Source organism: Cariama cristata, unplaced genomic scaffold, assembly GCF_000690535.1.
Source record: "Cariama cristata isolate BGI_N322 unplaced genomic scaffold, ASM69053v1 scaffold8301, whole genome shotgun sequence".
Taxonomy (NCBI): Eukaryota; Metazoa; Chordata; class Aves; order Cariamiformes; family Cariamidae; genus Cariama; species Cariama cristata.
Genome location: NW_009597488.1, coordinates 1 through 17,111, shown reverse-complemented (window position 1 = coordinate 17,111; position 17,111 = coordinate 1). Strand labels below are relative to the sequence as shown.

Genomic DNA, 17,111 nt, shown 5'->3' with positions numbered 1-17,111 from the left:
TTTGATTAAAGTGGTTAACACTTACCTTACATTCCTGTTTTTGTCCTGCAGGTCATTGTGGCATTACAGAGAGTGGACAACATAGTAGGGATGCTGATGGATGGTCTCAAGCAAATGAACTTGCATAAATGCCTGAACATTATTTTTATATCAGATCATGGTAAATTTGATTTTAGAAAATATATCAAAATTTTGAAGAGCTGTTTTTATAAAGTAATATTCTGAGTTTATACTTGCATGCTTCTGTCAAGGTTAACGAAGTAGCTAATACCTAGAAATTACATTTTATATTATCAAGTTGGTGTAAGAGATAATCAGTGTAAGTGAGAATCAGGCTGTTTTGAGGGGAGGGGGGAAGACACGGAGAACAGAAGGAAGGATTAAATAGTTTTCATATTTTATTCCTAATTCCTTTGGTGATCATTGCTAGCCAATAAAAGAAATAGAATAAAAAAATGTGAAGTGTAAAAAAAAAAAAATTTCATTTTATTCTTTTAATTACACTACACAGCAATAGTTTGCAAATTGCTGAAGAAGTGAAAATACAAGCGATATCTTTTCAGTCAGTTATCAGTTCCCTTATCCATTATTAGAAGGCTGTCAGTATGAGACACTGATTTATTTCTGTAATAGCTTTTCTGTATTTCTAGAATTATTTCTATGATAAGTTATATATTTTTACAAATACATTTTTTCTGCTTCTTTTCCTGACAAACAAAATATAAGCACAGTTCCATGCAGCACAAAACTGACTTGCACAACTCATTACCACTGGGAATGATCCAAACCAAATACCTGTACAGGTTTAAAAAATATTTACAAAATTAATAGATGATAAACCTGTCAAGAATTATTAAAAATAAGAGTTCAAATGCAATATGCAAATCAAAGTTCCTTTGACTTCTGGAAACTGATAAGGAACAGTGTGAGGAAGATCAGTCCATAGTTGCTGTGCTTATTGGGTATTTCTCTAGACATGTTACTGAACACTATTAGGTAGGATATTGGGCTAAATGAATATATGGTCTGACCATTCCTACTGTTCTCTGAAGGGAAAAAATCTTATGAGTTTAAGAAGAAAATTTGTCTATTTATTCAATTGACGTGTCTTTCTTGGCTGAGGAAATGGGTGACTGTGTGTACCTGTGTAGTGTTTTGTTTTCTTGCATACATAAGTATTGTTGTCTCCTTGGATCAGATGTCTTGGGGTTGCTGATAAAGACCTGAGAAATTACATTTCTGACTTCTACAACTTAAGTTACATGTCTCCTCAGCAAGGCTACTCTACATTGATGTTCCGTTTTTTCAAATAAAATTTGTTTTCTTTTGCAGGGATGGAAGCGGGGAGCTGCAGAAAAACAGCATATCTGAACAGCTATCTGGATGATGTTCAAGATTTCATAGTAGTACCTGGTCCTGCAGCTCGCTTAAGACCTAATAATGTTCCAGATGAGTATTTCTCTTGTATGTAATTGCTAAACTAATTTTTGTTACTCAGTTATATGCTTTTGTACTTTACGAATACAAACTTAGGATCCACATATTCCATTGGTAAACCTGAGTGAAGGTCAACTAGGGACAACCTGGATAAAGATGAAGAGGAAATACTGAGTAGTGCACCTGCATTTTTTAAGACCATTTGAGTTTGCAGGTCTGAAAGTGTATTTGAATCCTACAGATTGCTTTTGCAGGCTGCCTCAGAGTAATTGACTGCAAATGCTCTTGCCTTGTGAATGGCATTTCTTTTGAATCAGATCTTTGGTGCTCAGGACAGCCCAAAAGTCCCACCCTTGTGTCTTGCCTTGTTTCCCCATTTAGCAGTTTACATATAAAATTTGCCATATTTCTGTCTTAAAGGAATGTGAGATTTGTTACTATCTTTTACAAATTAGTTTATAAGTATTGTAATGTATTTCCTAGTTATTTAAAAAATGGCCTAATAGCCTGACAGCAGTTGAGTAGACTGCAAATAAACCTAATATAATGAATCTGAGTAAAAAAAATAATCAATGAATGCTTACAAATGTTAAACTTTGATTTGTTATGCAGCCTCATTTTAGGTGAACATTTAATGCCTGCAAGTTTTGGTACTTTTTAATGTTGAATGCAGGTGTTGCCTTCATGTTTCATAAGTTGGTTTTTTTCTATCTAGATTATTGTTCTCTGTGCCCTTTAAAACTTGTAGACCTCAACACCAGTGACTCTAAGTCCTGTTTACCTCATTGCTTGATGCTATTCTAAACTGTTTTAAATGTTTCCTTGGAGAACGTGGGAGTGAAATGCAGTTCCAGGTTCTCCCTGGAGAAACAAGTTCAGGAAGAAAAGCAGAGTATCTCCTGCTTTTGACACGTGCACCATTTTCATGAAGTAGCATAGCTATTTTTGTAGCACTGCATATATCTATGCAGGGATTATTAATGGTTCCCTTGCCAGTGTAATCCTTTATGTACTTTAGTCAAGCATTGGATATCAGACTCAGGACAGAGTAACTGTGAAATGTGGTGGGCCTGTGTTATACAAAACGTCAAGCTGAATGATGTAATAGTCCCTTTTAGCTTGAGTCCAAGAATCTGAATCTTAGCCAGCTTGCACTTGGCTATCTAAGGATGCTTGCCAGATAAAACTGCTCTTCTGATAGTTGTATTTTTCTTTAGGAATTTATTAGTAAGCAGGAAAAATGCAGCTTGATTAGCACAGCATTTAGTTGCCTCTCTGAAAACTTACTTCTCAGATTATGTTTCTGACTGTGGCTACTATAGTTTAAAATTTTACAGCTCTAAAGTAAACAAGGGGAAGAGAGATTGTGAACTAAAATTTCATAAAAGCAATGGCTTGACAGTTTAGTGATTTTTTTTTTGTTGTTGTTCCATATGGTTTTCATTCTGGAAAAATTATTTCTTATGTCCAGAAATATTTTGAAACTAAGCTAATTATATTATGTGATGGGAATGCTTTCATTTTAAATCTGATTTTTTTTTCAACTTAGGTGACTAATTCTTACATATGATTCTTCCAGTTAATTATGAAGGCATTGTCAGAAACCTCACAGTAAGTGTAGTCTTACCTGTTGTTCTAGCTTAATTTCTACTGACGTTTACAGATATTTTATAGCATCAGCTGTTTGCTGGGGCACTTACATAGGACTTTGAATCAGTGTCCTTCCATATGCTATACAGTTAACAACAACAGCAAAAGTAGTTCCATGCAGGGGAAGGGAAGGTCAAAGCTGAGTAAGGTATCATATGGCTATCTGTGGTTGTGCATTAACTAAGGTTTTGTGTTGACTTCTTTTCACTAACTGTATTGTGTTGCTCTTCAAACTGGAGAACTTGTGTATCTGGACTGTGCTGGCTGAGGGCCAAGTCAGTGTAAAGTTCAGTTCTGTTTCCTGGACAAGCATAAGACTTTCTTGCTCACACCTTTTTGATAAACAGCTTTGAGAGAGGATATGATTTTTTTTGTCAGTTCCGGCTTAAGGAGCTGGCTGAGGGCCAAGTCAGTGTAAAGTTCAGTTCTGTTTCCTGGACAAGCAGAAGACTTTCTTGCTCACACCTTTTTGATAAACAGCTTTGAGAGAGGATATGATTTTTTTTTTGTCAGTTCCAGCTTAAGGAATTTGCTTTTCTGCTATATACTTGGCTTCTGCTCTCATCCCTGTACCACTATCTGTTTGCCTCTCAGTTGTGCAGACACCGCTGTTGGTGAGAGCTATTCTGTTTGTATAGATGACTTCACTATTCAAAAATTCCAATGTTGCAGTAGAGGGATTTTTTCATTTGTGTTTTTGTTGGTGTTTTTGTTTGGTTTTTTTTCCAAATCATTAATGCATCTTAGTTGGTGGAAAAATCTATTTGTCCCTAAGTGACCAATCTAAAACCCCTTTGAATGTCTGTTACTTTGCATTATAGAGCTGTAGAATTATTGCACTGTGTAGTCTCCTGCCACTTGTGAAAGTATCATGATGTTCATGTCTCAGTGTAATTCTTTATTAATTCTAAGCAGTACTCTTCAGTTCTGTACAATTGTAGGCTGCAAGAAAAAAGTTATTTATGTCAATAATCCAATATAAATATTCTTCTAATAAATATTGAACGCAAAACCAGTCACTATTTGTTATTTAAAGAGTTATTAATATTTATATCCCAGACCATATGACTCCAAACCTGATGGAGTCTCGTTGTCCTTAGTGGAAGTTATTGCAGACCCTTTTCAATGGAAGTGCTTTATAAGAACTGTGTGTCACATAAGCAAAAGTTTGAAATGTACATTTTACATTTTTATTTAAACATTTCAGTGCATAGAACCACATCAGCCTTTCAAAGCTTATATGAAACAGCTGCTACCCAAGCGTTTCCATTATTCCTATAATGACCGGATTGAACCATTGCACTTCTATTTAGACTCCCAATGGCAGCTTGCTAGGTAAGTTATAGCTTTCAGTACTTGACTATACAGCAAATAACTTGTTTTTTCCTAGCTTTTCTCTTCCAGATGCTTTGATTTCAATGATAGCTATTGGAGCATGGTATTCTTGTTTGTCATAGCAAAGGCATATTGCAAAGAAATGATGCATGCTTTTCTCTACAGTTTTTGCTGGCCTGAGGAGGCTCAATTCTAAACTGGCAGCCATAGATACTCTCCCTGCTGAGTACACAGGTAGTGGCAGGCTTTGTGGCACAAATGTTAGAAACTACAGTCCCCTTTGTCAGATACTTGAGCACATCTTGCCATGTTTTAGGAAGTTCCAAAGTGAGTCATGAAAGCTAAGCATGTGCATAACTACTCAGTTGAATCAGTCTTGCGAGTGATCCACTGGTATACATTGAAGTTACCGAGCCCACTGTTGTTAGTTACCTTGCATGTTCTGACCAATTAATTTACAACTCCCAGAATAATGGTGCTTGCTATAGTAATACATCTTTGAACACCACTGTGATACTCTAGGGCTTTCATCATGAAAGAGTTCTTCAGTCCATGTATTCAGTAAGTCCTGTTGTATAACACTGTAAACGTGTCCAAGTCATGCAAATCAGGTTTGGGTTACTAGAACTGTACATGTTTAAATAATATGTATGGACCTGGCATGTGTTGGAGATTTGTTTTTATTAGACTGTAAGATGCCCAGCTGAATGCTTTAAATTACATTACAGTGTTCATTTTAAAAAAACTGACAGTCTTAAAAATCTACTTACATAAAGTACTGTAAATTTCTGTTACCCAAACGGGAGTGAAGTGAAAATCTGTTATCCTGAGAACAAACATTTTGTTCATATGTCATCTGATACTTGACTTTAAAATGACTCTGGACTCTTGAGAATTCCAAAGGGATAACATTTGCAGAGAAAACTATCATTCTGATTGTAAAAGCATTCTCTTCCAGACCTTAAAGACATTCTATTCCCTAGGGACAAGCCTCTAAGAATCTTCAAATAGACAAGTAAACAATGCATCACTGAATGTATTTTATACTGATATGACTTGTAAAGTGTGAGTTATATAAACTGAATTTTTTTATAGGAAACCGCTTGAGATTAAAAGCTGCACGGGTGGATTCCATGGTTCAGACAATCGCTTCCCCAGTATGCAGGTGAGACTGAAGCTTATGCTTGCTCTTATTTTTGGCTCCTATTTCTGAATGTTGTGTTTGCTGGGTGCTGAGATCTTTTTTTTTAAGATTGGTGACACTATTCCATCTGTAATTAAAGAAATCAAGCATTTGTAGGATTGCTATTTTGATGTGCTGGGTAACCCACATAGGGTGGGATTCTGCTGTCCATAAGAATTGGGCAAAAACCCAACAGGACTTACCCCAGAGATTTCACTGTGCTGGTAGGACTATAAAGTTGTACCAAGTTGTTTTGTTGTAACATTAAAAGCAAGAAAAGAGAAAACTTATCTCATCAAATTGTCAAATACAGATTTTAAAAGAATTCAGATTGGAAGGGACCTTGGGAGGTCTCTAGTCCCACCTCCAATGCAAAACAGCCAGCTTTGAGATCGGACCAGGTTACTCAGGGCGTTATGCAGTTGCATCTTCAAAACTGCAAAGGCCGGAGGCTCCACAACTTCTGACCAGTCCATTCCACTGCCTGGCTGTCCTCCTGGTGTAAATGTGCATTAGTTATAGCCAGCCGGAACCCTTTTTGTTTCAATTTATACCTGTTGTCTCTCTGCTTCCTACTGTGTCGCACTGAAGAGCATGGCTCTATCTCCTTGGTGATGTAGGTACTGGAGGACTGCTGTTAGGTCCACCTGAAGCAGTCTCTTCTCCATGCTGAACAAGCCCTGTTCCTCATCACAGGGCAAGAGCCTCAGCTTCCAACCACCTTGGGGGGCCTCCATTGAATGTGTTATGATCACTTATTGATGTCATTCTTATGTTGGAGGTGCAGTACCCCAATGTGGCCTAAAGAAATGCTGCGTAGTGAAGGATAATCCCTTCCCTCAGTCTGCTGACTGAGCTTCTGTTTATGCAGCATGGGATGCTGTTGGCTTTATTTGCTGCCAGGGTGTGCTGCTGGCTGATGTTCAGCTTGCTGTCAAATATGTCACCCAGGCCCTTGCAAGCAAGGTTGTTTGCTAGCCAGTCAGTCCCCTGGTCTGTAAGGCTAGTCCATTCTTTGTTTTCTTGGTTACCTAAGAACCGAAGTAACAGGCTTAAACTGCAATAAAGAAGAGTTGATTTGGTTATTAGAAAACATCTTTTAACCATTAGTGAGTACAGCAGTTTGCCCTGGAAGTCTGTGGAGCTTCCATGAGATGAATTACCTAAAGACTGGTTAGACAAGCATCTTTCAGAAATAACATGATTACTTTTGATTTTGTCTCTTGCAAAAGTTGACTAAATGATCTCCCAACTCTGTAATTCTGCTGTGTCATGATAGACTATGTATCACTGTCTTGAGAGAATGTCAGCCATGTTTATAATAGAGTCCTGAAATTCTTGTCTTTAATGACAAATTGGAAGAGATCACAGGGAAACATGAAAGCAGATCCTTGGTCAGCTCTGTCTAATTTGGAGAAGTCACTTAACCCATCCTCTGCTTTAGTTTCTGCTATCAATGAAAGGCAATACTCTTCATTTCAAAAAGCTATTTTCAGGATAAAATCCACTAATAGTTGTGAGGTATTTGGTACTATTACAGTGAATATGTGTAAACACATCTATAGAAAAACCTGTATTCAAAAAATTATTGAAAACAGGTTTTATGAAGAGACCTACATAGTCCATGAAAGGCATAGATTGCTCTACAAGACATGGAAAATCAGGCTTCTAAGAATTACGTAGTGTTGATATCAAACTGTCTTTTAAAAAAATGTTATCTAAAACCTGTGTTAATTTTGTATTGGTTTACCCTTCCAGACCTACTCTTCTTCCTCAATTTGGCAATCGACAACCTGTTGATAGGATACCTAGTAATGGGTTACAACCAGCAAGGCCATGTGATGCCAAATGCCAGTTTAATATATTCTCTCTGCTACAAATTGACTATGTAAATTTTTTTTAGTAGTTGACTCTATTCAGACTTTTTGCCAGACTTGGGATTGTCAGTTCATAGCATCCCTAATTGGTCTTAAAACAGTTATAACTTATCCTTTTGTGGCTAACATTATAGCAGCATAAATTTCATACTCTGTAATTACCTAGTTCAACAGAAAGGAGGTAGCATGTTCCTACTTCATTTGGTTCAAATTAGTCTTGTTGAGTAAATTATTAGACTACAGATTTTAGTATCAAGAGCTGGAGAATGACAGCCTGCATTATGCTTTAATCTCAAAAGAACTTGAGTTAAGTTTTTAGCCTCTTATTTTTGCCACACAGCTGTGAAATCTGAGACAATTGCATTGTTTGCAAAGAGCTTTGATATCTTACCCAGGAAGGTGCTACAGAGTGCAAAACATCCATCACTTATTCAGTACCTTGATACAACAGATAGATGCAATCTGTTTCATTTAATTAAAAATAAGCGGAATATATCGGGATAAGTTTAAAAACAATCTTTTTGGCAGTAGTTAAGTTTAAGCATTTGCTGCCCTTGCCTTGTTCTTGTTCCTGCAGCAAACCCTGCTATATGCTAGTGCAAGCTTTGTGAGGCTGCAGTGTTAAGTAGGTCAGGGAACTGAACCAGAAGGAAACAAGCCAGCAGGAAAAAAGGTTTTTTGAGCTGGCTTCACTCCTGGATCAGGTTCACTGGATGGCTACAGAATAGCTTGTGCCAGTACAGCTCAGGAAGTGGTACAAGAAGAAGAAAGAACAGCTGCAAACCAGGCGTAGAAGCCTAGGATCTTGCCATTGCTTAAACCATTTAAAACATTGCTACCAACAGATATTTTTATAGCCTTAAGTTAAATGCTTCCAAATTGTTTACAGGGTATGAAATGTGATGGTTATATTGGCTCAACATTTCCATTAAATCTCTTAAAGCATTTAAGAAAATGAATTTAACTCCTTCAAGAGCAGGGAAGAACAAGGGGTCTTCATAAGTGGCTGAAGGCGACTTTTTAAAGACATCAGTGAGGCAGAATCGGGTTTCCTAATACTGTTATGATGTTCTAAAAATTATTCTTATACATTTACTTTTTTTAAAGAAAACATGCTTCTGACTTGATCCATACTATGTTGGTAAAGTAAAGATTAAGTTCTTGGAAGAAAATGCCCTCTGAGTATGAAGATATTTTCCATTTTAATTTGGCTTAGAGTTCCACTTTACTTTTCTCTGTAAATCCTAGGCTATCTTTATTGGTTTTGGACCAGGATTCAAGTTTCGTACTCAAGTTGATCCATTTGAAAACATTGAAGTATATAATTTAATGTGTGGTAAGTACAATTGATGGGGGTCATCTTTGTTCAGTAAAATATAGTATCTTTGGGGCATTGTAAATCTTCTAATAACACATTTTTCAGTGTCCTTAGAAATTTGTCCTTAAGACTTGCTACTGATTTTCACAAATAAAAAGCTGTTTGTTTTTCTGAGAAAGGTCCAGCTTCTAAATAGCTAACAGCTGTTTAGGATCTACTGGTCAGGCCGCCTTGTATGTTGCCTTTCCACTGGTCACCCTGTGTTCCTCTGGCTGCTCCAGAGCTAATGCTTTGACTCACTGCTACTAAAACTGACTACTTCACAATCTCCCTACAATCAAGAAGAGGTATTTCTCTCTCATATCTAACTAGAGGCTTTATCAGATTAATCACTCAGGTGACCTTATTCAGGCAGAGCAATAAATAACGAGTATAGTAATGGGTATGGGTGCAGCTGGCAGGCAGCTCGTTTCCAGAAAGCCTGTGTCAGTCACTCCTGCTGCTTTTTACACACTTGAACAATTCCTTATAATTTGTCATCTGTTTTCCTATTTGTTGTTTTCCTTTACCATATTATTAATTTCAGTTACTTAATATAAATTTTTTAATGCAGGTGAAACTTTGGGTTTTAAATTTTTGTTTGCTTGATTCAGATAACAAACCTCCTCCCAATTTCATCATTGTGTATCACTTGTTAAATTTATATGTTGTATCTTATAATACTAGATTTGGATGTTTCTCTGCCCACTCTCATTGTGTAATACAACAGGTGTTTCAAATACGCTTTTTTGGTCTTTTGAGGGACTGCAACTGTCTTGTTAGTCTGTCCCATTGCTTTGGAGTCTTGCTCTAGAGCTAGTTGCCTCTGATATAATCAAATCTCCCATTTCTCAGGCCTCTATGGTGTCACTCTAGAATTCGCGATTGATTTGTGTTCCATGCAGTCTACTTCTGTATCTGAGGATCACAGACAGCCCACTCCATATACAGATATTAATCATTTTATTTTCTGTCCCTCTACAGTACATCGCACCAGAGAAGTGGTGTTTCTTTTTGAAAATTATTAGACACTTTGGACCTTCCCCCTCCCCTTTCAAACACGGTGTTACTATGACTCCTTGTTCCTTTGTTCCCTCTTTGTTCTGTATTTCATGGTTTCTCCAAAAGTCTATCACTATTCCCACTGCTTCCTGTTTGTTTATTCCCCTTGAGGTCTTAACCTGTTTTCCATTATTTCCTGCCTACTTCTCTCTTGGCAGGACCTATACTTGCTCTAACATCTGCATCTGTGAGAGACAAAGTATTACCAAAGGGTTTGATCCAGAAAATATTTAACGGGAGCACTGCACATGCTTGATCAGTGGCGATATTCAGGTATACCACATTTAAACCCTGTGTTTAAATTCTTTGCTGGAATAGGGAACAGGTCATTATCAGGAAGTGTGTCTTACAGCCTCGTATGCTTTGCTGTCTTATGTCATGGTTGATCTTGAACCGCCATCTTGTGCCCCCCCAATCTGTTCGGTGTATGCTGCATGGGAGGGGTAGAATCCTTACTGACATTTCAGTGAAGCCAGTTCAGTGACAGATCAGATGGTTTAAGTGCAGTCATTGAGGTCTAGATTTCCTCCATCCTGTATAGAAAGAATTAGAAGAATAGGATGTGCAAAAGGCAGCACATTGACTTTCAGGTAGAAAATGAAGTGATGAGACTTACTCAGCCTTTTCCTTGCCAAGGCCTTCAATGCCTTCTGGACTGTAGAAACGCATCTTCTTTCACTTGTCATTTGGGGCTCTAGCGTTTATCTTGGAGGTGCCTGGCTGTATCTTCTTGCAAAGTGCAGCCAGAGAAGAGATACTGTCTCCTATTTGTCCAACATCTCAGTGCTTCAAGCATGAACACCAGATATGTACAACTGTCTTGTCTGAATAGGGGAGTTTCAACTTATGTTTTCCAAGGCGTTCAAGTTACCAGACTTGGACTTCTGGGGTGTTGCGAATTCCTGGATGCTCCACTTAAAATAATAGTATTATAACATAACAATGTAATTTAGCTGTTGAAGTGATGACCTGAGTTCCAGGACTGGTTCTGATTTGGCTTTTCACTGCTTTGTGATGTATTCATTGGAGCAGGGACTGCTAGGATTAGAAGAGTTGTTTTATTCTTTCCAAAGCAAAACAGCTTGATCTGGAGGGGATGACATCAACATATGAGTGGCACAGTGCAGGGAGAAATATGTTCAGTTCCCCATGTAGGTAGGGAAGTTCATCTCTAACTCATGTGTTCTAGGTGAGTGATCTAGACACCAAGCTTTTGGATACAAGTGTGTCTCATCACTTGCTATGTTTTGAAAACATCTTATTTCATAGATTCAATATGAGTTAAGTGAAAGAACAACAAATCTATGAATGCTAGTGAGGATTAAGCATGAAATAGGACTTGACCTATTCAGTGTTCTGAAGGTGTCTGAAGTATCTCTGAGCATTGGTGGTCGGCAGCTTTTAGTTGTTTGAGTTACTTTAATGGCAGAGATTTAGGTGTTTGTGGGGTAGAGATGTTTTTGTGGTTAGACTACTTTGAGAGTTTTGAAACTTAACATTTTAGACCTAAGCGGTAAGCAGAAACCTATGTTCTGTCTAGGTTCTTTTATGGCTTTACCCTTTAGTGATGCTTGTTAATTTAAGCTTATGTATTTAATTTCCAGATAATTAAAAGAACCAGAACAAAAATCTCCCAAACTTATTCCTCAAAGCTTCAATGTTACATAGTCACTTGCTTCATGTGTTTGAGATTTGCCATTCTGTCCCCCACTGCAAGTTTGGGTGCTGCAGGTTCAATTCCCCTCAGATGTAAGCCTCTCATTTTTTGCACTTGCTGTGTCCCTCTTTACAAGCAGATTAATACCTAAGCCCTAGCTAAGAATATACATGCTTCCTTTTAAAGGGGTTACATTGCTTTCTGGTTTGGGTGTTATGAGCAGCAAGCAGTGCAGCTTTATTGACTCACCCATACTTGTAATCACAATACAAGCAGCTGTGTATTACAGTCTTTCTCATCCTGTTAATACCACTTGAATTCTTTCATAGATTTGCTTGATTTGAAACCAGCCCCAAACAATGGAACTCACGGACGCCTAAACCATCTTTTAAGGAACCCTGTTTACATCCCCCACCACCCCAAAGAAACAAGCCACCCTTCTGAATGCTCTGTGGTGGGACAAAGAGCCTTTTCAGTGAGCCTTGGCTGCTCCTGTAGGACAGGGGTGAGTACTGAAATGGATGAAGTTGTGGAGAGAGATGTCTGTTGTATTCAAAGAGTGAACCTCTGGATTGTCCAGTGTTTATCTTTACCCATTAGTTTTGCAGTCCCCTACTATTGGTTTCAGAATCAAATATTGCCTGGGGTTAGTGGGCACTAGCCTGTATTTGTATATTCATTTTTGCAGTTTACTTATGTAGTCATGTAAAGCTCTGAAGAACCTACAAGATGCCACAGAAGCGAGCTTTGATGGGGAAAGCATCTTCTTGCTTGCTTCACTTAATTATGTTGAAACTTCCCTTCTGTGAATGTTGTGTGTTTGGGCTGTGGTTTTCAAGGCTGTAGATTTGCCTGTGACAAAACCAATTTGTTTCTACAAATTCTCCATAGCCCCTCTCCAGTAGATGCCAGTGGGCTCTGAATAGGGATAACTTGCAAGGCAGATGTTACATTTGGTATTTTAAGTGTAGTAGTGGCTCATAATATGCTTTGTAGAGCACTTAGTAGAATCTCACTGTTTTTGCTTTATAATTATAGGGCTTGCCAGTCAGGGATTTTCATCAGCGTTTAAATCTCACTGAAACAGAAGGTAAGAACTTTAGATAGCAATATAAAATTACAACAGTGGTGTAAAAATTATTAAATATAAAATGTTTGATGCCTAAACTTCTGAGCAACTCTCAAGTACATGAGGTAAAAATTCTTTGGAATACTTGTTGGGACTATATAGTTCTGAAGTTTTCAAATAGTCTCACTGAACCATTTGTTCTCAAATAGATGTGTATCCTTGTACATCTGTCTTTATGGCACTTGTATTATCTGATACTTCTGAATTTTCTGGCACTGAAGTAATGAGCATTTCAGAATGGGAAGCAAAAGCAATCAGGAAGTATCAGATAAGAAATCCCTGCAAATACTGACATCATGATGGCAGCATACTTTTAATGAAGCATAAGGGATATTTTACATGGTTGAGTTGTTACGTGGTCTTACACTTTATTTCCATTCTTTGGATATACATGCAATGTTTGAGCTGCAGTTTGCAAGGCTGTAGATGTGCTCATGATTCGTAAAACAAGATAAACTATCTTGAGCATGAAGCAGATAAGACTAATGAAAACCATAAGTCAAAATGGAATGTAGCCCTTGGTGCTAATACCTTAAAAAATGAAATCAAGAGGATTCGGCTGTCAAAGAGAAATAGGCTGATAGAGCCCTTACCTTGTGTGTGTTCATGAAACCTTGTTTCTTATGCAAATAAACTGTATTTCGCAACACGCCACCATAGCTCACTACTGGACTTAAATGCCAGTTACAGGCAGGATCCAGTACTTGCTGCTTATTCAGGGCTAACTTAAGGCTTCTGTTAGTTTGTGTCATTTGTCCTGGCACAAGGAGTGAATAGAGCTTTCTTGAATCTTTTCCACAAACAGGGCATCTTTTTAAAATGTGTCCCAAAATAACTCAGTATTGTAACACTCATGAGAGCAACAGAATGAAATCCAGTTAGTAAGGTACAGTGTTCTTTCCCCTAAGTCTGTTTCACTGAAACACTCTGCTAATGTGTAGGTGGATGCCCGAGTGCCTTGTTGAACCCAGCTTTGAAGATATATGGCAAGGCCAGGCGCATAACCTAGTTCAGTGCTGTTTTGTAGAAATAGGAGCCTAAGGCTCTCAACCTGCATTTTTGAAACACTAGGATTTTGGCTTGGATTATCAGTGAGACCTGACTTAGCACTGGTCTTAATAGCAGTAATTTCCTTATAAATTGTATGAATTAAGTACTTAATTAGATATAAAAAGAATTATCACAGATGAAATAATTCCAGTAACCAGTCTAGATGTTCCTTAAGACTATTTCAAGTTTATTAGTTACCTCAGTTTGCATATTCTGTCATTGATTGTTGTAACTTAACAGCCTGTAAGAACACCGAAATATTAACTGCTACTTTAGTTTCATGAAAAAATGTGATTGTCTGCCTTTTCCTTCATGGGTGGAGAAATAAATGTCATAATATTGATAGTTTTTTTGTGTTGTGGAATTACTGTGGAAAAAAAACTGCAGCATTCATTGCTCAATTTCTCTCCCCATTTAAAACAGTTGCCTCGAAATTGTAGTTCTGCTTAATTTGTGGTTAGTAGTGATCTATTTGATGGAAAATACACTTTGCCTTCTTTATAATTCCAGTCATGTAATGATTGAAAATCCCTGCATTCTCGAAGGCAAAGTAGTATTTTTGTATTTTAAAATATTTTCATGATATGCAAGTCTTTCTCAGTTTTTATTTTACATCAGAGAACTCGAAGACCTTATTTTTCTTTGTTTCCAGTTGGCAAAAGTTTAAATATTCAATGTGTTGATGAAATTGAAGTCTACCTTAGGGGTTAAACTGGAACTTTCTGCTGACATTTGACTGCAGCAGATGGTTGCAAGAGCTTGTGTTTCTTATGACTCTGTTTTGTAACTACTTTGTTTATTCCTTAAGATAAATGGTATTGATTCTGAAGTAATTCTGTTGCTAACTCTGCTTTACTTCTCAGCTTCTGTCTAATGACTTACCCTATGCTGATTCCACACAGCTTCTTTCTGATACAGTTTTAAAGTCCTCACTCTTCCACTGGATGTGGTAGTTGGCCAATAAACAGGCAATGCCTTAGGCAAGAGTCTGCCAAAACCCCTGTGCAGTATCATACATAAAACATTTGGAGATACCTTTCTCTGTATACAAACTTTCTAAAGAGATGTGATCCATGATAGGAAGAAGGAAGATTTTGACTGTCACACTCATTATAAAGCGAGTTGTTGCACATCTGAAAATCCAACCAGTACTTCACTGTATTGTTTGTTTAGCTCTCTGTACTTCTTGGTCCTTTAAATGTCACTTTTACATATGACTTTGTGGCTTCTACTAAAATCCCCTCAGCAGATTTCAAATCATCACAATTGATTACTGTCCCATCTACATGTTAAGTAGAAGCAGATCCCACATATATTTAAACTGAAACACAAAGTCAACAAAGACTTAACTTTGCAACTTAGATCCATTTCCTGTTTTAAATGGGAAAATGTTTTATTTTAAATATAAATTTGTACAGTATAAGCTTAAATGATTGCTTTATACTGGCTTTGACTTATAATTTTTGCCTTGACATGGAAACTATCTTTGATTTTATTTTAAATATAAATTTGTACAGTATAAGCTTAAATGATTGCTTTATACTGGCTTTGACTTATAGTTTCCATGTCAAGGCAAAAATTATCTTTGATATAAGAATGAGAATTTTTTTGTTTCATTAATGTGACTTCTCTGTTTGGCAGTTGGAAATTGAGGCAACCTTAGGTGTGTAAAGATGCTTAACAACCAGTATTGATTGAAATGTAACAAGTACTATTTCTGCTGCAGTTAAAAATATAGAGAAATTTACTTTGCCCTATGGACGGCCCAGGGTTCTGCAGAAGAGGCATAATTACTGCCTCCTTTACCATTACCGTTATGTGAGTGGGTACAGCAAGGACTACAGGATGTCTCTGTGGAGTGCGTACACCATTAACAAAGAGGTAAGTATATGAAGGACGGTTAGAAGTAACCTTGAAAGGTAAAAAGCTTGAATACCAGTTATTCCTGAATGCCTCTTAGATCTGTTCATGATATTATTTCCCAGGGAACTACATAGAACCACATGAGATAAAAAGAGGAATTTTATATGAGCTTTTCTTCACTTTCCTCTCAAGGATTGGCTTTGACTCTTTTCTATTTCTTGGAGTGAGCTGCAGTTTTGCCTGCAGAGCAAGCAGATCCACCAGCAAGAGGAGGAACCCATTGCCATTGATACAGAAGCCCAATGAGTCTGCACCGGCTTACTGCATGGCAGTGTAGGTCTGCTATAGCAGTCTGCCAGTACTGTCCTTAAAGTCTGGTCTCAACATGGGTTTTGTGGTCTTAAAGCAGTGTTTGTAATGTGGTGGGATCCCTCTGAAAGAATAATCTCTGGACTATCTTAAATCATTCACGCCTTGATCTGATCCTTTTCTCAGAAGATTGTCCTGATTAGGTGGGGAAAAAAGAGGTTGGTGGAGATAAATCTGGTCTTTGCTGTCCTGAACCCTATGCTAAGATGTGCCTGTTCTTGCAGGGCACTGATCTTGTGAATGAAAGGTGATTTTTTTTTTTATGTTGACCTTTCCCGTTCGGAAAAAATTTAGAAGCCACGTCATGCTTAAATGGAATTAGGACAGTAGAGGGTGTTATTTTAATTTGATTATCTGGGAATGATAGATTTTAAATGACTGTTATAATTAAATTTAAACTCTGGCAAGATTTGCTTGATCCTAAATATTTTGAGGTTAGTGGCATGAAGCAACCAGTTACTGTAACAAGTGGCCCAGTGGAGGGAGATGGCTAACAACACATCTGGACGCCTCTGATTCCTAGTCTGCATGAACAAGTACATTTACAGTGATCAGGTTATCTCTAATGGGCACCTTCAGGTTCTCTTTGGAAGACGCTATTCTGAACTCGACTGAAATGCTGCAGTTCTGTTCACTTTATTTCCAAAATATATAAATTGGATGGGAGGGCTTGTTTTCCACTGACAAACCAGGAACAATTCTTGCATCTTAGTTAAGTTCTTTCACACCATTAAAAGCAGTTGCAGCTAAATATTTAGAGTTCTGCAGTCTCCCACACTGAGAGAACTATGGTAAGTCAGCTATCCATTTTACCAGTGATGTTTTCTTACTTAATAGGACAAATGGGTTTCTGCTACAGAGGATGCCTCCAGCTGTTTACACAAGGATGTTCGTATTTCTTTCAATCATAATCAGACATGCTTGTTTTATAACAATCATCCTCGCTTAACTTATGGATTCCTTTCTCCTCCAAGTACGTACATTGCCTTCATTGTACAGTGTATCTGATTTAATTAACTTGTAATGTAGTAGATGTAGTCTTTTATAGATGTTCTTGATAACTAACCAGAGTATGAAGGAGGAGTTGCTGAATTGTTGCTGTTCACTTCAACATATGAGAAAGAAAAATATTTTAGGCACTT

General features: G+C 37.5%; 1 protein-coding gene across 1 annotated transcript in view; it reads left to right on the top strand.

The window, feature by feature from the left end:
• LOC104155318 (ectonucleotide pyrophosphatase/phosphodiesterase family member 1-like) overlaps positions 1 to 16,942 on the top strand; it is a gene marked incomplete at its 3' end in the record, with an annotated part of 35,677 nt that extends 18,735 nt beyond the window's left edge. Inside the window, 10 exon segments of the mRNA XM_009708905.1 lie at positions 52 to 160; positions 1,333 to 1,464; positions 3,017 to 3,048; positions 4,295 to 4,422; positions 5,518 to 5,587; positions 8,731 to 8,818; positions 11,888 to 12,063; positions 12,597 to 12,648; positions 15,464 to 15,618; positions 16,807 to 16,942. Coding sequence (XP_009707207.1) covers positions 52 to 160; positions 1,333 to 1,464; positions 3,017 to 3,048; positions 4,295 to 4,422; positions 5,518 to 5,587; positions 8,731 to 8,818; positions 11,888 to 12,063; positions 12,597 to 12,648; positions 15,464 to 15,618; positions 16,807 to 16,942 — 1,078 coding nt within the window.
• Between the last annotated feature and the right edge of the window lie 169 nt (positions 16,943 to 17,111).